The sequence below is a fragment of the Miscanthus floridulus genome, chromosome 5, assembly GCF_019320115.1.
Source record: "Miscanthus floridulus cultivar M001 chromosome 5, ASM1932011v1, whole genome shotgun sequence".
In the NCBI taxonomy this organism is placed as follows: Eukaryota; Viridiplantae; Streptophyta; class Magnoliopsida; order Poales; family Poaceae; genus Miscanthus; species Miscanthus floridulus.
The window spans coordinates 127,406,430-127,426,029 of NC_089584.1; the positions used below are offsets into that span (position 1 = coordinate 127,406,430).

Genomic DNA, 19,600 nt, shown 5'->3' on the forward strand with positions numbered 1-19,600 from the left:
GAGTGACAGGTAATCACTCGACTTCTACCGGATCCTATAGCATTGCAATCTACACGATCCTAACATACTAGTAGGACTCATAGGATAAGGATATATATATATGCAAGTGGTTTCATTAAACTCCTTAAAACTTAATGCACAAGCATAAGATAAAGTGCAGAATAATAGGGGTTATGTACCGGGGCTTGCCTGGGCAAGATATAACCAAATATTAGCATTCCATTGGTGACACGATCATCAAGGTACCATCTTTTTCGATACTTCAGTCGACTCCATGATCCATCGTTGTTTCTATTATGATATACGTGGATGCAACGCACAAAACGTAATTAACCAACGGCAACTACAACTCTAAAATACGATTACGCTCCACAAGCTAATGAGCTAGCTTTAATGACTAATGTACTAGTCTACATATCTGCGTTGTCAAGTAAGGCTTTGTTTTCGGAAAACGTTATAGTTTTAAAATCGCAAGGTGTTTGGGCATTTTATTGATTAAACTTATATTTTTGACCTAAGGCTCATTTAGCTACTTTAGCAAACTAATTATTGTGGAGCTACAAAAATTACAGTGAGCACCTCATATTGTTAGGAATTTACTGTGAAAGTTTCAAAGCCAACACTATCACCAATTTATCACAAAAAATCCTTCAAGTTTATATCTTACAATATTAAGCATCTCAAATTAACTACATAACTCCTGAAAATATTATAAACTATATGAACAAAATATACTAGCCGATAGATCATAATTTTAGAAACTTAACAAAATTGGTTTCACAATTTTTGGTTAACTACACAATTTTATATTGAATTTATAAGTTTTCCTTAGAAACTAAATTAGAAAATGCATTAGAAAAAGGAAAGGGCCGGCAACAACTCCTTCTGGCCCGACAGCCCAGCGCGGCGCGGCGGCCCAGCACGGCCCAAGGCCGAGGGCGCCCGCGCGCATTGGTATTTTGCATAAAGGCCCCTGAGCGTTCAAAGATTAATACAATTACTATGCGCACTATTCCTACCATTAGTAACTTTACAACCAAACCCTTGGATGTTTTCGCCTTTACCACAAAGAGATCCCTAGAAACCCCGCGTGCGCCGACGCGGCGGCTGACGGCATAAGGCGGTTACGTCGGGCAACCTAGGCGGGATACGACGGAAGTAAGGGGCCGACCATCATCTATAGCTAAATGTGCAAGGGTGGGTGGCGGTTAGGGACTCAGAGGCGCACTATCGCGGGCTGCAGTGGTGAGCGACTATCCGCGGCGGTGGCACGACTATTCTGGCCAGCCTACGCCCTCACGAAAAGGTTGAGATGGTGGAGAAGCATCAGTAGCTCACCCTGGTGTACGCCTTACTAACGTTTGAGGCAAGGAAAAGCCAAGCTGGTCTAGCCATGTGCGCCTAGGCATGGTGGCGACGCCCCGAGTCGGACACCGATGCGTCACCAAGTCACCGATGAGTTCCCTGGCCAAAATAGTGTGAACACTGGATAGAGAGAGTCAAGGCGAGTTTAGGGTTACGAGCAATTGAACTACTACCACTCCTACATGCCTTACCTCCCAACCTATCGATTCGGCGGCACCCATGATCGGCGAAGGGCAAAAGGCCAAATTGCTGGTCGATAGGGCATGACTGAGCTTAAGGGGAATGATACGGCTAGCCTACTTCCTAAGCTACCCGCTAGAGCGAGGAATTGAATAGCGGAGTAGCTGGCGCTAGGAGGAAGGGAGGAGCGGTGGCTCAGCACACTGTGTGGTCATAGATAGGGCATCCAAGTGAACCCGAGCAAGTTAAGATGTGTGGCTCGATGGTGGTAGCAGTACGAGCCTGTGCATATGGACGACGAGACCTCAAGGCTTGGCATGAAGCGCTCAGAATGGTGTGGCCAGACCTGAGCGAGCACACCAGCGTCGGCTAGCGGGGGCAAACATGACAGAGGGACATCACCATCGCTCCTGCAATCGAGGTCATTGGCCCAGACATGATGGCATTTACACATGCCTGGAGCCTCGATGTGGTAGGTGAAACGAGGGGTGAGGCAAGCACCATGTCGACCGCGTGATGCAGCCACAACCATGGCATGGCCCAGCGGCTAGCCATGCGAGCGTGGCACATGTGCAGCAGCGGCACCAGCCGTAGCGGCACCAGCCGCAGCCAGCTGGGACCGGCCAACGCTAGGCCGTAGGTGCTGGCGGCATCACCCGAGCGTGCAAGCTGGCTAGCGGTAGCAACCCGGCCACGGCCTGAGCCTAGAGCTAGCATCGCCCACATGCGCGGTGACCGTGAACTCAAGCCGAGAGGTAGCAGCTGGTGATGTGCACGCATTTTAAAGCGAAGCAAAAGCTGCTAACGAACATGATCGAGGTTCAACTAATTCCCCTAACCTAAAGTCGATACTAACACCCAACTGACGAGGCAAACCTCACGTCCAGAGAGCGACCAGAGAGGGAGATAGGGAGGTGCCAACATGAGTTCATCACGCTGAATGCTGGTTCACGAACAGAGCACCAAATCATGGTTCACAGCGCGTTCTGAGGAGGTTTGGGCAATTTTTACGAGAGCAACGTGGCACCCAATACAACAACCATCTATGCCATGCTCAAGTACTCACTTTGATGCAATCAATAATACCAAAATATGCAGCTAGTGTTTAAACATTTTTGTTAGAAATTAAATGTCAAAATAGCATTGTCTTACTACTTTTACATACGTAGAAAAGTTAAGGATTTTAGTTGGGGTTAAGTAACCTGTCGGTGTTTCGAGTAAACACCAATGAGTAAATTTGTGTTATTGCGCGTCTAACCCAGAAGGTGTGCTAAAAGACACAATGTTTATACTGGTTCAGGCAGAATGTTCCTACGTCCAGTTCATGGCTGCTGCTCGTGTTATTAGCACTGAAAAGTTCGTAGTAGGGGTTACAAACGGGCGAGAGAGGGACATGTCCCAAGTCTCTGATGGAAAGATCGAATGGATGCTGAGAGCTTGGTTGCTACTCAGCTATGTGTGATGTGTTGAATCGATCCTCTTAGTGGGGTGCCCTACTTTCCCTTTTCTAGGCCAAGGGGGAGCAAGGATTACATATGGGAGAAAGAAGAAAAACCAGAGGCAAAGGAGGTCCTTCAAAGATGTCAGGTCTTCCTTTTCCTCTGTGCAGGCCCCGCTGACATGGCAGGCGGTGCCAGGGATAGCTCTATGTTGGGCGCTTGTCCGTTGATCCTAATAGGGCCGCGCTAGGCGTCTATTCGCCGATGATGCCATGTCCTGGCATTATGAGCAAGTTGTCTCATCCCATCCCGCCTCGGTGGACAGCGTGGCGAACCAAGGTGCTGATCCACGGCCATAGAGGCAGCAGATGGCGCAGTGACCGCATGCCCGTTACTGTAGGTGAAGCTAGTTTCCTCCTAGATCGTAGTGGTTGTTGTGTGCTTCTGTTAGGATCCATGTCCGAGGGCAAACGGTGGCGCCCACAATATTGTAAGATAAATGTTGGTGCCTACAACATTGTTTGGACTCTGACATGCCTGGAAGGTCTCAAAGCGCCCTTCTTGTCATATCCTGACGGTACTTTCCTACAGGCGTGCAGGGTATGGTCCTCGGTATTGTGGTTGACTTGAGTGCCCTACCTTATTTGCGTGCGTCGTTATGAAGGAGTAGTGCGCAAATGTCGGGCGAGGCGGAGCCAGCCCTCGGACGTTGGGCGAGGTGGAGCCAGCCCTCAGGGGTCGGGCGAGATGGAGTCTGTCCTCAGACGTCGGGCGAGGCTAAGCCAGCCCTTAGACGTCGGGCGAGGCGGAGCCAGCCCTTGGGGGTCGGGCGAGGCGGAGCTAGCCCTCGGGGCTCGGGCGAGGCTAAGCCAGCCCTCAGGCGTTGGACGAGGTGGAGCCAGCCCTCGGGGGTCGAGAGAGATAGAGTCTGCCCTCAGACGTTGGGCGAGGCAGAGCCAGCCCTCGGGGGTTAGGCGAGACAGAGTCTGCACTCAGACGTCGGGCGAGGTGAAGCCACCCCTCGGAATCAGCCTAAGGCGGAGTCAACCCTCGGGGGTCAGGCGAGAAGGGGCATGCGGCCGTAGCTCCCACCAAGGTGGAGCCAACCCTCGAGGGTCAGACGAGGTAGGGCCCATGGTCTCGGTGGCTGGACGAGAAGTGACCTGGAAAACGGTGTAGTCGCGCTCTTGATTGCGCTGATGAATCAATGCTGACGGTCATTAGACTGACTCCAATGACGGGAACCCAAACGTGAGACGCATTTGACAGTTTAGGTAACGCACAGTAAAAAAGTGAGGTACGCATAACTTGAGCTCTCCAACGGAGGCGCCGAGCAGCAAGCCCCAAATGGGAGGCGGCTTGTCGCACGGAGGTGGAGACTATCGTGCCGGGGAGGCTCGTGGTGGCGGGTACGCAGGACGCCACACCAGGGCGGGCTCGGTGCGCTAGGGCTGGGCTACCGCTCTGGGGTCAGCTCGCCTCGCCGGCCAGGGTGAGCGGCGACGGGGCCTAGATCCGCGCACCCCCGTCTCCTCCTCGCCGCACCAGAGCAGAGCAACGCGCGGAGGTAGTGGTGGGCCGCCGCGCCGAGGTCGAGGCAGGCCGCTGCGTCGGGGCAGGGCTACCGCCCGGAGTAGGGCAACGCGCCCACGCTCGATCCCGTGTGGAGGAGGGAGATGGACGAGGTGAGGAGGATGGTGTGGCCGAGGTGGAGGCGGGCCGCGCGCCGGGGCAGGGCTCGTCGCGCCGGGGTAAGCTTGCCGCGCGCGTCGGCGAGGAGGTGGGCCGCAGCGAGGGCGCGGGCATGGCGTAGGGCGAGGGCTGCCCCTGTTGCGGCAGCGCACCGGTGCAGGGCGAGGGTTGCCCCTGCTGTGGTGGCGCATCTGCTCTCTCTCTCCCGGCGTCGGTCGCTCCTCCCTCTCTCTCTCTCTCTCCCGTGTTTTGCGTCGTCGAGAATGAAGACGTGATTTTGCCTTGCGAGTCGGTCGCTACGCAAAATGGCTGCCGTGTTTGCCTTCTCCGTTGGAGCGTGATTTCGGGACCCAAAACACTGTGCAGTAGGCATTTTGCATTTGGGTCACCGTTTAGCTACGCCGTTGGAGACAATCTTAGCTCCTTCTCTTTGGGTACCCTAATATTGGTCCCCGACATAACCATTAACTCTTTTGTCGCAATTTTTAATAGGTCTAAATCTTGTTAACTTCAACTAACAAATACTCCATGCAATAGTCCATACCTTATACTAACCCATAGGAGCAAAATATTTAAGCACCATTTAACTATTTTGCTCAATATAATTCACAAAAATGGTATTTTAACAAGAGTTCAAGTGTTTGTCGACTTAACAAAAAGAGCTTATCTTAATGTCAAATTTGATTTTTGAGCTCTCAAGAACACTAGTTAACAACATTTATTTTGATTTTTCTCAACCACAAAAGTGAGTCACATAGGATTCGCTTATCATTCACATGTGTTATAAATTTTTAAAACCCGAAAACTTGTTTGGCTAATTCCTCTCAGACCTAAATCTCGGTGCTAAGCAAGCTCGTAATACCAAGGGTGTTACACCTCCCGTCCTCCCCCTCCCCTGTCTCCACCACTTAACAAGAGTTAAGGAGGATGGATAAATCATAGAAGTAGTTCCTCGTTTGGGGGACGACCGCGCCATTGGTGGTCTAGCAGGTTGTGAACAACTATTTCTATTTCCCCAGCCATGGACCGCTGGCCGCCACCCGCCTCCGATAACCAAAGCCGCGACAGTGATTGGCTAACAAAGACGGAAACCGCAACAATCGGCTACATTATAGAAGTTGTCATTCACCACAAATCTTACATGAATTGTATATGAAGCAGTTATTCCCAAATTATAATTTGAGAAGGCATACAACAAATTAAGTGAAATGGTCCTATGTGCAACAATCTAAAAAAACAATAGAAACTGTAGGGCCTTTAGCCCTCCCCACCCCCAACCAACACACACCACACACAGCCTCCGCCACTGAGCAAAGAGTTAATGAGGATGCGTAAATCATAGAAGTAGTTCCTCATTTGGGGATGAGGTATCTCTGTCGTTTGTATACATATTGAAAATTAGTAACAAAGATAGGAAAGAAGGAAAAGATACATATCAAAAGAAGCTTAGCTATTGCTCTTCGAGTAAAGCTGTCGTTCGATTGCAATTCATTTTACAATGGTTGGAAAAAACATAGATCATCCATTAGGATAGATCGGACTGTGGAAAAATAGGAGGTACCCAACTGAAAGTATCTAGGGGTACCAAATACGTGGAGATGGTACCAAAATTATGTAAGATCGATACCAAAATATGTGAGGCTACATATAATTTTTATTTTTTATTTTATTTTCGAATAAGGGTAAATCGGTCGTTATCGAAGGAACTTGAGTTGAGCGTGGTCCTGAGAATGGCAGGTGATCGGCACAGCCATGGGTGGCATCATCTCACCGCTCACCTTCACGCTCTTCTTCAGAGCGTTCGACATCGGGAACCCGGACAGATACTAGAATGCTCCCTACGCCGTGATGGCCGTGCTGGTCCTTGGGCGCCAACTTCGCCGTCGACATGTGCGTGGGGAGCCTGGTCGTGTTCGTCCTGCACAAGATGAACAGCGTGAAGGCGATGCCTGCCGGTGCCAGCCGTCGCTTCCGGTTCCATCTGCGGAGACGGGATATGGACCTTCCCGTCCTCATTGCTCTCTCTTGGCAAGGTGAAGCCTCCGATCTACATGAAGTTCTCTCTAGGAAGCTAGTGCGATGTGAGAGGCTAAGAGTAGAAAGCGTGGTCCTTAGAACGGCCGCGCGCTCGCCGTCCTTAGCCTGGCTGCTGCCTAGTTCGCCGTGGCGCGCTCGCCACCAGTGAGGCCCGTCTTCAGGGCCGCATGCGCCACGGCTGGGGTTATGATACTTAAGGGCACAACCTCAATTACTAAAATACCCTCTATAATATATTTCTCAACTAATTACTCCATCTGTTCGTTAAAGCATGCAAATCTAGGTTCCCAAGGCAAACTTAGTGGTGGAGAAAAAAGACGCATGTAACCCTATGTTTTCATTGTGCCATGATAGCGCCAGCCTTTTTCTCTTTCATCTGCACTTGTGGTCAGCCAATTAGCACTCTTACCGCTGTGTGATTCACTAGGATTAGACTTTTTTTTTGTCAGTGGATCCCACTACTACCGGCTCCCATAGTCTAAAATTGCATGCTTTGACGGACGGAGGGAGTACTTAGAAAGTAAAAAAAGATGAAAGTACGAAAAAAGTACCATGATATATTATCTGCAGCTTGTTGCGTCACTTGGTGGTATTTCTCGTTTTTACTAGCATTTCTCCTCTGGTCAGTGCCGCCCCGTGAAACGTTTCCCATGCAAAACTCGCAGCAAGGTTCCTCGAGGAATTTGTGATCAGGTTTGTTCGCAAAAAAAAAAAAAAAAAAAAAGAATTTGTGATCAGGTTGCCGGGTCTTCATAAAACTAAAAAAAACTGTGATGTGATGAAGTTCATCCAGACTATTCGGGGGGAAAAAAGTTCATCCAGACTTCCAGAGAGCCGAAAAGTCCAACCTCCTTAAAACTGGCCCGTTCCAGGTTTCAGGGAATCTGTTCCGGCCCAACCATTGGCCCTGGAATAGCTCGGCCGATCGTTTTAAGCTCTGGGTTTCGCAGGAACTTGTTGCAACTTGGAACCACCGGTATTCAGACCTCTTTGTTGAGTGCCACAAGCCACAGCAATGGTGACGGTCTCGACTTGCCACTCGTATGCCACATCTTCCCCAAGATTGCCATCATTGTAAGCTAGTAGTACTGTACTTACTAATCACGTTTAACACACTGCTACAGCTCCAATATCAGTCAGGAAAGAGATTGATGTGACAGGAAATGGATCAGGCTTCAGGATGAGGGAGCTGATCACATCGTGGGGACCGTGCTAGCTTGGAGGCAGACAAATCGTAAGGTGAAGTAGTAATAGCAGGGACAGAAGTCACAGAACTGTCTGATCATCAGCTTATTCTTTTTGCCACTGCACCAAAAAATTACCGGCTCACTGAAGAACCTCTCCCCAGAGAAATGAAGTGACACAATCGAGTAGGAGAATTGCTTTGCCCAGATTCTACATGCCCAATGCTGGGGTCTCCGGGAGGAATCTGAGGACGGGAAGTAACGGCTCTGTTCGCTGGGGCTTATCAGCTAATCAACCATACTTTTTAGCAATGAAACAGTATTTTTCTCTCACAACAAATCAGTCCTATAAATCAGCAACTGCCACGGTAAGCCCTACCGAACAGTCCAAATAATAGCATAACGCATCGGCACCGTGCTACCATGTACTACATCCATCACGATTCTCGGTGTTCACGCAGCAGCACGGCCTGGGCTCATCACGCGTATACGGTACAGTACGTGAACACGCGAAGAATAGTTTTAAACCCATTAGCAGAAGAGAATCAGATCACTGAGCAGTAAAAAGTTCAGACAACGGGGTAGACAGGACACGTATTAACATGGAAGTGATAGTAGATCACACGGAAAATCACAGGCATTCAGCAATCAGCATCAACAAGCAGACGGCATCAAACGGCGTGTTCGCTGGTTGGTTTCTGGGTTGGCTGTTGCTGGTTTGTTGTGAGAGAAAAACACTGTTGGCTGATTGAATAAGCCTGGCTGAAACCAACAAGCAAACACTAGACTACTGGGCACTTATCTACTGTTCCCAACGCAAGAAAGAAGAAGGCACATAGGCCGGCGCCACGCCAGGTCGCCGTTTTCGCCGCGGGACCAGCTGGACGAAGACGCCCACGTCATCGGTCATCCCTTATTATTCCCCTGCGCGCTGCAGGAGATGACCAGGTAGCCGTCTTTCTTGCCCTTGGGCTTCCGCGGGATGCAGCGGTCATGCAGGTCCCCGGCCTCCTTTGCCAGCTCCAGCCTTTTCACCCTGCCATGTACTCATCGTATTCAGTATGGCTCAGATCATATAATCATCATATCACTATCTCATCATCGCTATTCTCGTACGCCGTCACATGGCAGTAGTGTAGGTGTATGTACAATTTCTTAATTCTAGGCACTCGTAAATGATGCAGGTTGTTCAGACCCCGATTAGGGCTCATCTGGACCACTGCTTCAAAGCAAAGGTTTGAAATGCCTGACAAAGCCTGCTGTTACAAGCTCACATCACTCATCAGGGTTACTCTTTCAAACAACGAACTGTGCAGTACTAACCAGTTTATGTGTAGCTTCAGACTAATCCTTCTGAAACATAGAGCGTACGCGCGCCAAAACCGGCTCAGGGATTTGGTGCTTGCTCCCGAACCTGCCCAGCTCGGCAGCTCGCACGGAACAGGAGCAGTCCGAGCAGGTACCGGCCAGGAATTGAAGCCCCGGCCGTTCCTTCCTGACGAAATTCTCTACCCCGTCCCGGCGATCAGTGCCGTGGTGCCTGGTGCGCGACAGCTCCGCGAGACCTACTTCTATTTATGGAGGTGACCACTACTCGGGCGTATCTTGCGCGTACGGCAATGGCGTGGTGGGTTCAGCTGCGGCCATGGGCGAGCCAGAGCCTTAACTCCCCGACTAGGACAGGCTGGTTGGTTCAATGTAACAGTGGCAGCTCATCCTTACTCCTGCTGGAATATGACTTGAGCGAGAGGCGTCTCGCGTAAGCGACGGATCAGTTTCCGGGGCCTGCCGCTTGCGCCGTCGCGCCATTGATTGGGAGAGGGATGGGTTATAACTTACCTCTCCGCGTTGTACGACGACGACCGCCGGAGAACGGCCAGGTCCTGGGACGTCACGTCGTCGGCCGGCGAGCGCTTTGCGGTCTCGATAATGCTCCCGCTGAAGTACTCCTTGTCCTCCACGATCTTGGCGCGGTACGACGGTACCTCCACGGCCGCGGACGCCGGCGGGCGGGGCGGGCGGGCGCGGGTGCGGTGGTGGTGGTGGTGCGCGCGCGGCATCACCGGGGAGGCGCGCGCGTCCCGCACCGACACGGACCCGCACGAGATGAGCTGCATCAGCACGGAAGACGCCCTGGCCCGGCAGCTGCCGCTGACGGCCGCCACGACGCGCCCGTCCGCCTTGATCAGCGCCTCCAGCGTCTCGGGGCTCGTCGACGCCGTCGGCGGCGACGTCTCCGCCCTGCTCAGCTCCTCCTGCGCTGCGGGAACCAGGACGCGACTCTGGCTGTGGCCGTGGCCGCGGCCGCCGTCCTCGGTCTGCGTCGCGGCGTCCGCGGCGCGCTCCTCGGCCTTGTACACCACGTACTCGCCGAGGTCAGCCGCGCTGGCGCTCTTCATCCGGTGCGCCGGCCTGCCATGCGCCTCCCACCTGGCAGAGGACGACGAGGTGGGCGTCTCCTGCGAGCCGGAGGACGACGAGGACGCGGCCGCCGCGTCGAGCAGCGCGGGGGCCACCGGGTGTAGGCGCTCGGTGCCCTTGAGCACGTACTCCCGGCCGACCACCGGGTGGATGTAGTCGTCGTCCGCCAGGTCGTGCCACACGAAGCCGTTCCGGTAGCTCCTGCATTGCAGCGAAATCGCGAGGGACGCATGTCACGGCGTGGTGGGTGCACCACACTAGTTTGCACTTTGCAGCATTGACCAAAACGAGAGAAGACGCCCCGAACCTCTTGGACGCCCATGAGTACATGCGCGCCATCCCTTTGCCTCTCAGCGCGTCGAGCCGGTCGATCACATCTACGCGCACAAAAGCAACGGCAGCACAGAGCAGAACGCTCAGCGCCTTTACAAGGGAAGGCAAAATGCGACGAGAAGCTGCTGGCGCTAGGAAAGCATTCGTATCGTACCTCGGAGGTAGAGGCCGTCGGGGCAGGAGAGCGCGACCTCCATGAAGTGCGGGTGCTCGAGGTGCCCGCTCCTCGCCAGGTAGTAGACGACCGCCGCCCTCGCCGGGCGCGGCCTGGGCGGCCTTGGCGGCGCGGCCATCTCGGGGCTCCTGGGCTCCTGCTCCCGCCACTGCAGACTCACCTGCTCCGCTCTCGCCCTGCTGCCCGCCACCACCACCGCCATGCTTACCAAACCGCCGCGCTCTTTGTCGCTGGCGTCGTCTCGTCGCTGGAGTACTAGCTAGCGAGCTCGTAGTCGTAGCGTTTAAATGGCGCGAGTGCGACACAAGGGAAGGTGCAAAAGAAAGGGGCTCAGAGGCGCAGCGCACACTGCAATGCAGGCATTGAAATCGTGCTAGGACCAGCCTGCACTGCAACAGTAGCGATGTGTTACTGTGTGTGTGACTTGGTGTACACTAACCGAAGTGAAACTGTGGAGCCTGTGCCTGTGAAAGGCAACTGAGAAAAAAAGATTGGTAGAAAACTCTCTGCCTGATCTTCTTGTTTTCTCCTTGGTTCCTCTTTGCATTGGCTCTTGACGTCAACTAGCTGCTGGAGCAGCGCGTTTTTGTATGGCAGGCAGGCCGTCCTTGTGGGTTAATTGCTGCTATGATGGGAAGTGCTGCTGCTAGTACTTATTAACATGACCTTAATTACTGTCGGTGTTGACTAGCTAACGAGGCTTGCTGGGTTGCAAAGTGAAAGTGCATCTAGCCCTTTAGTGGGTTTTGGATGATTGAATGACAACGTGATTAAAGGACTAACCCGTTTGCTAAGTGTGGACAGGTAATAGGTTATCTCACAGGCACTTAATGAAAGCCAAAATGATGTGTTGTTGTATAAACAATCTAGTTCAAGCACAAGACAACAATGCAAATGGAATTCATGTGAAGGCTTATTTATTTTGGGATTTCCATGTACTATGTGAAAGCAAGCTTGTGATTATTAGTTAATGAGACATGAGGGATTGCATATGGAATGGTCTCATATTTGAAGCTTGCTAAATTAAAATGAAAAAGATAACAATACATATGAATGGATGATTCAACACAAGATGTGATTTGATGGCTTGAGATGGTGAAGATAGCAAGGAAAGGCTTCGAGGTACTAAGCAAGGGTGAAGGGCAAGCGACGGCTTGACGGCCGAAGAACCTAGCTAGGGTGAAGAAGAAAGTACTTGCATTTAGTTGAGGTACTAATCAAGCTTAGATGGTCATATTGATGTGAAGGATCAAATCTATAATGAAGTATTTGATGGAAGTGACTTGATACATTTGGGATTATTCAAACTTGATGAATGGAATCAAGTCACATGCTCAAGATGGCTATGCTCAAGTGAAAAGATCAACATCAACATGTTAGCACCCTTACTTGATGAAGATTGGAAGGGACGGCATCAATTCAAAAGAACAACTCAAGTGGTACAAATTCATATTTCTGTTTATCTTGAGTTTAATAGGTATGCCGTACTATTAAGAGGGATGCATCATGTTGATAGATAATGTTTCATAAGTGCTCAAGCCAACCCATGTGAGTTTTGAGAATTTGAGCGACAAAAGAGCTAACTGATTTGTTGCTGGTCTGGCAATACCGGACGTGTCCGGTATTTGTCCAGCAGCTGTAAAATTGTTGTTCTCGGGTTGGTTAGTCGGGAGTTCCGACGTAGGTCGGTAGTTCCGACGGTCGGGAGTCCCGGCATGGGTCGGGAGTTCCGACGTGTCGCACTTCGACCGACTTGGAGGGTTCACTGTCCTGGTCATACCGGACATGTCCGGTATGCATACCGGACGTGTCCGGTATGGATGACCAGAAGCCAACGGCTAGTTTTCAAAAGCCGTGAGGGTCGGGAGTTCCGACGTATGTCGGGAGTTCCGACATATGTCGGGAGTTCCGACACCTCACTAACTTTAACTCAGTTACATGTTTTTCAAAATTACTGAGGGTCGGGGGTTCCGACTTGAGTCAGGAGTTCCGACGGTCGGAAGTCCCGGCATTCTTCGGGAGTTCCGACGCCTCACAACATCACTGTAACTTAGTTACCGTTGGCGCAGTGTGAGTCATACCGGACGTGTCCGGTATGCATACCGGACGTGTCCGGTATGCATACCGGACGTGTCCGGTATTGCAACGGCTATAAAACGGCTAGTTTTTCAAGGGGGCTATAAATACCCCCAAGCCTCCACCTTTGGAGGCTGCTGATTCTGCTGAGATAGACACACGTTTTTGAGCCTTGCCAACTCTCCTAAACCCTCTCTTAGTGAGTGTGTGATCTAAATTGCAAAAATCAATTTGTGGGTTAAGAGAGAATTTGAAAAAGAGAGCAAGCCACCACTTGAGCACTTGTGCATATTGTCAATCTCGTGATTCGCATTTGTTACTCTTGGACTCTTCGGTCCTAGACGGCTAGGTGTCGCCGGAGAGCAACCGAGAGATTGTGGTTGCTTCGGAAAGTTTGTAACGGTCGATTCCGCCGCCTCGGAATCATTTAGTGGAAGGAGGAAAAGGAATTGGAAAAGACTCCGGCTAGAGTGACCTTCGTGGTATCCTCTAGGGCTGACCTTCGCTGGGTCGCCCGCAGCCCCCTCAACGGAGAGTAGGACTCAAACGAGTCCGAACTTCGGTAAAACAAATATCGTGTCTCAATTCGCATTTCATTTGATATTTGTGTTGCTCTAGCTATTCTGCAGGTTCTCTGTGTATTTTGTCATCTCCATCAAGTGCCTGCAGTTTGGTTTGAAGATAGAAATCGAAAGGAGCAAGTTCGGGGCCGATCTCAGAAATCGTGTATACCGGACACGTCCGGTATTCATACCGGACACGTCCGGTATTTCCTGCCTGCACTGAAAATATTTATTCTCTGCTCTAACTTGGTGTTGCAGGGTTGTAGCTTCTAGATATATTCTTTATACCTTGTTTACTTTGTGGCTAACTTGTGAGGGGTGGTAGTACTCTTAATTTGGAGTTTCCATTTTGGAAACTTCCCTTTCTTATTGTTTCCGCATTTAAAGGTGTTAATTTTCAGAAACGCCTATTCACCCCCCTCTAGGCGGCATCCTAGGTCCTTTCAATTGGTATCAGAGCGAGGTTCTCACCTAAAGCTTCACCGCCGTGAGAAAAGGATGTCGACGCCTATTGAGTTGGAGCCGGTGCTTCTCCAAAATGATGGTTCAAACTTTCTACCTTGGTCAATACATGTACTCAATGCTTTTAGAGATATTAGTCCTCTTGTTGAGCATATTGTGGATGCAAGCATACCTCTTTCTATAGTTGATTGGAGCAACTACAAAAATTTATCAAAAGAGGAAGAGATATGCGTGCAACTCAATGCTCAAGCTATTAATATTATTTTGAGTACATTGAGTGTAGAGGTTCAAGATGAGGCAATCTTCAATGGACAACCACCTCCGGAGAGTGCTCATCTCATTTGGACTAGACTTTTTGATTTGTATGGAAAATCCAAATGTGATGATGCACTTGAGATCAAGTCAATGGAAAGTATGTCCATTGTGTCATCATACAGCGAAGAAGCCTCACAAGACCTCAAGAGCGCCGAGCCGGAGCAAGAAGTGCAAGCAGCACATGACGTGCTGTCTGCCTGCACATACCGGACGTGTCCGGTATGCCTACCGGACGTGTCCGGTATGACCGAGGCAGCAGACCAGCAAGCAGCTGTTTGCAGCGATGCTCAAGCCCGATGGCGACCAAGTGATGAGTCAACCTCAGTATCTCATGATACTCATCACTTATGTCTCATGGCCAAGAAAAGCAAGAAGAAGAGTAACAAGAAAGATCAAGAAAAGGAGAAGGCTCAAGTGGATGATCAAGATAAGAGTGATATTGATGTTGAAGACAACTACAACCTTGATCATCTCAACCATAAAGACAAGTTCATCATCATGAAGATAGTTGAAAAGAATGATGAGCTTGAAGAAGAGATTGAGAAGCAAGAGCAATCGCTTCAAAATCAAGAAAAGTTTCTCATCTCCAAATTGCAAGAGCTAAAGGCAATAAATGAGAGGTATGAAAAATTGTCAATTGAGCATGCTTTAGTTACTAACTCCTCTTCTAGTGTTTCACAACTAGAGAAGGAAAACTTCGAGCTCAAGGCAAGGCTAGATGAACTATCAAGCAAGTATAATGAGCTACAAGCAAATTATGTTCATCTAAAGTGCTCTCATGAGGAAGTAGTAGAATCAAGCATCATGCTTGAGGTGGCTCATGAGGTTGTGATTACATCGGTAAAATTCTCTCAACCTCTCACACATCCGCTCACTAGTACACCATCTCAATTAAATATTTCTTGTACTAATGAATGTGCTCCTCAAGCAAGCCAATCTTCGATTGAGCTAAATCTTATAGAAAACATAGAGCTTAAAGAAGAAGTGCAAAGATTAAAGAAAGATGTGATTCGGTTGAAGGGTAAGGAGAAAGCACAACATTCTCAAGATAACCGTGATAACATGGTGAAGAAGCTTGAGAAGGGTTCAAACCTTGCTTCCTCCAAAGCCCAACAAAAGAATCACATCTCAAGCAAGGCCAACACAACCAAGAGCAAGAAACATGGAAAAAGGATGTGCTATGGTTGTGGATTGTATGGACATGAGTTGGCTATGTGTCCACACAAGAGTTGGGCTGACAAGGTCGAAGCCGCAAATCAAAAGGCTTCTACCAAGAAATGCCCAATGTACAAAAAGGCAAGAAAGAAAGCCCAAGTTGCAACAAGAAGATGCTATGGATGCAATGAGATGGGCCATAAGGTTGATAGATGTCCATACAAGCAAAACAAGCATAGAGCAAACAAAGGCCGCATATGCTATGCTTGTAAGAGAAAGGGGCATCTAAGCTATGAATGCCCAAATGGTAACTCACCTAAGCCAAACACATTTGTTTATCATGATATGCTTAGGAAGACCACAAATGGAGTTAGCATTAGTAAGGTGATGTGTTCACCACAAACTAGTGCTAAAGCCATTTGGGTACCTAAGCACTTGTTGACTAACTCAAAAGGACCCAACAAGAGTTGGGTACCAAAGTGTGCTTAGGTTAATGATGTAGGTACTTGATGATGAGATGAAGCTTTCGGGGTGGTTGAGCAAGCAAATTGACAATATTCACTCAATCTATCAACCAATTCTCATCATAATCTCTTATATGGTTGACCCGAAGATAATTCAATGAACATATCATAGATTTCATCCTCAACATTGGTAACAAGTACCAAAACCTTGTAGGATAGCCACTTTGTTTGTTTCGTGTTCTATAGTTCACAAATAGGTACATTTGTGAAATAATGAAAGTGGCTAATTAATTTCACTTGAGATTTATCATGTTTGCCATATGATGCTTTTATTAGCTCTCTAGTAGAGTAATTTATTTGTTGAGATGCAAGTATACAATAAATAAATATTACAGTTAAAACGAAGAATCACAAGCAGCAACTTAATTGGTTCTGTCTTTCACCTATCGGACGTGTCCGGTATTACTATCGGACGTGTCCGGTATGTCCAGAGACAGAAAGTCAGTGTTTCTGTTCTGTGTATTCCGGACATGTCCGGTACACTACCGGACATGTCCGGTATTGCATGGACCAGAACACTAATTGTGTTGCAACTGAGTATTCGATCCATACATTTTTTCATATATCCCTAACATACTCAGAAGCTTGTGTTTTATCAAATCTAAGTGGATTGTGAGCATCTCTTAAGCTCACTTTTAAATATGGCAATCTTATTTGGTTCATGGTCAAAATGAAAATTGGTTCTCAATTTCTTATCAGAATAAAAGTGCTCGTTGAAAGTCATTCAAAATACTTGAAGCACTTATTTAGGGGGAGCTAAATTTCTATTTTGCACCATTGTGGACTAACAAATTTATCTAGCACTCTTTGTAGTCCTTTGGATGAAGAATTGAATTTGTATCAAGCATGATTACTTGGCAATCAAGGTCAACATAAAGATTATCATGCCATGTGTCTTCTTAGTGGTATTCTTGTGGGCTCAAGGCAAAGGTATGTTTTTACATACATGTATTGTAAGTGCATCTAAGGCCCTTTACATGTTAGAATGTGCATTTGTGTGACATAGGAGAGATGTTTTTCAAAACCCACAACTAGCATGTGTAGGTGGTGTGAATTTGAAAAACTATTTGAATCTTGGTCTTTGTGACCTAGCCTTGCCATGTGATGATTATAGCTCTCCTTGATTGTTTGATTGGCTAATCACACATGACATGGCTTTCTTAAGTCCACAATCTACTTTGTCTCACTTTATCTCTCTCAAGCAAGCAAATTATTGATTATGCCATTTATTTGGAAAAGAGAAAATAAATTGATGGCATTCGATAAGAAAAGTGATAGTACTCAGTTTGGATCAAGATCATACACCTTTTTGGACTGAGCAACAACAGAGAAAGGGTTTGGAAGAGTGAGAACACATTTTGGAATTATTTGGGCCAGCCCGTGTATACCAGACGTGTCCGGTATGCTACCGGACGTGTCCAGTATGAGCGGGACTATAAAAACAGAGCGTACCCCTTCGGCCCAAACAGACTTGCCTCCTCCAAACCAACCAGCCAGCGCCCTTCTTCTCCCCTAAGGCGACCAAGGATTTCACCAAGGAAAAGAGAGAGAGAGGGAGATTGCATTGGAGAAGGCTTGGATCAAGGATTGAAGGCCCGTGGATTTGGATTACATCGCTCTCTCTTCTCTCCTCTCAAGGTACCCTAAATCACGGACCTCGTCCGATCTACATGGTTAATGCATGATTTGGAAATTCCTTCGGTAAATATGCTGCATTAGTAATATAGAAGCAATGCCCAAAATTTGGAATTGATCCGTGGTGGTTTGAATCGAGAAACCCCGGTTAGGGTGCTGGTCGCCCATACCGGACGTGTCCGGTATGGCCTAGCAGAGCAGACTGCCTACTGATCTCTGACTCAATCCTATCTAGAATGGTTTGTTAGGCTTAGTTTCTTTTGTATCTACGTTTTGCAAACCTTGTGACAATGGTGTGTCGAGGTGATTGTAAAACCTTGGATGAAAGAATCTATGTCTAATTACAAGCTATGGGCATGTATCTAAAATTCTTTGGAAATCTTTGGATACAGGACAGCTGCCATGAGTGGACGACAGGAGCCGAGGTCCAAGCACAGGCATGATCTAGCACTTGAGAAGTACAAGAAGGCGAGACAGGATATGCATCTTGGATTTCAGCCGACCAGCAGGAGGTCCACTAGGGCTGCCACTAGTGCAGCAGCTCAGTATGCAGAGGGGTCCGGGAGCTCTTCTTCTGACACAGATACTAATGAGTTCAGAGTGGAGTCTAGAGATGAAAGAAAGAGGAAGAGCACTGATAGAGGATCAGATGGTGACTGCTCAGATGAGGAGCAGGAGATTGAGGAGGAGGAGTCAGTTCCTCCAGTTCAGCACCAGCCTGGTCAGGGGATGCATTATGGTCTTCTTGAGACACGTCTGCCCAATGTGCCCTCCTATGTTCCCAGAGTTGATTACAGAGGAAAGGGTATGACCAGGAGAGCTAGAGATGAGCGAAGGGTTGATCCGAGGGGCTTACCTAAGGTTCAGTACGATCACCGCTTCCAGACAGCCTTTCACCTGGACTTCTACTCCAGTGTGATTCTCACCAGGAACCCTGTGATTGCCAGGTCTCAGTGGATTGACTGGCAGTACGTTACAGAGTTGCAGAAGGCCTCAGTTGATCATGCCATTGCCATTTGCCAGCGCACTGGGGTCTATGAGATCATGGAGTTCCAGCATGACTGGAACACAGAGGTAGTAGCTCAGTTCTATGCTACTCTATTTGTTGAGGAGGATGAGCGGCGGATGCACTGGATGCTTGAGGACCAGTGGTACAGTGTTGACTATGATGTATTTGCCGCCCAGCTTGGCTTCTCTGAGGATGATCTCCAGAGGGACAGGGTCCACACTGAGCAGGTGTTACCTCCTGAGCAGCTCGCATATATGTATCCTCCTGGTGGTCAGAGAGGAGCTGTGGGGAAGGTTCTAGGTCTTCACCCTACCTACAGGTACCTGGACAGGATGTTCAGGAAGACTATTGACTGCAAGGGTGGAGACAAGGGCACCATTGCTAATTACTCCAGGAACCTACTCCACAGGATGGCACCTGATGCTCGGCCCTTCAGCGTGTTTGACTTTATTTGGTCCGAGATCAGGAGTGTTGGAGAGAGGCCCCTCAAGGGCTGTGGTTTTGCTCCTTATATCATGCATATGATTGAGCAGGTGACAGGGCACACATTCGAGTATGATAAGATTCACAAGGCCCTGAAGATTATTGCAGATCTGCCTAAGACCGGGTTACCTCCAGCAGGACCAGGAGGAGCAGCAGCAGCACCAGAGGCAGATGCACCTGGGAGTGGTGCACCAGCAGGAGCTTCACCTTCACCACGTGCTCCTTCACGTTCTACTTCACGCCGTGGCAGTCCTCCTTCGCCTATCCGTAGGCTTTTCAGCTCCATATTTGGGATGTGCCGTGACATCCACACTAGGCAGCAGAAGGAGAGGGAGGCTAGGAGGAAGGACACTCGGACTTTGAAGCAAATTGCTTCTAATCTTGAGCTTGATCCTCCTAGGTCTCCTCTATTAGATGAGGCAGCTAGTGAGCCTGAGACTGAGGAGCAGCAGCAGGCTAGATATGATAGAGAGTATGTTGAGTTCATACAGCGATAGCAGCAGCAGCAGGCACCTGAGCACCCTGACACTCTACCACTTCAGGCTCGTGTGC

General features: G+C 49.1%; 1 protein-coding gene across 1 annotated transcript; it reads right to left on the reverse strand.

Moving 5' to 3' along the window:
* Positions 1-8,449: 8,449 nt before the first annotated feature.
* On the reverse strand, positions 8,450-11,181 carry LOC136453517 (protein SOSEKI 5-like). The gene is made up of 4 exons (XM_066454078.1): positions 10,806-11,181; positions 10,626-10,695; positions 9,737-10,519; positions 8,450-8,933 (listed from the first exon to the last, which is right to left on the reverse strand). The coding sequence occupies exons 1-4, from the start codon at positions 11,026-11,028 to the stop codon at positions 8,804-8,806; spliced, it is 1,206 nt and encodes a 401-aa protein (XP_066310175.1). The 5' UTR covers positions 11,029-11,181; the 3' UTR covers positions 8,450-8,803.
* Between the last annotated feature and the right edge of the window lie 8,419 nt (positions 11,182-19,600).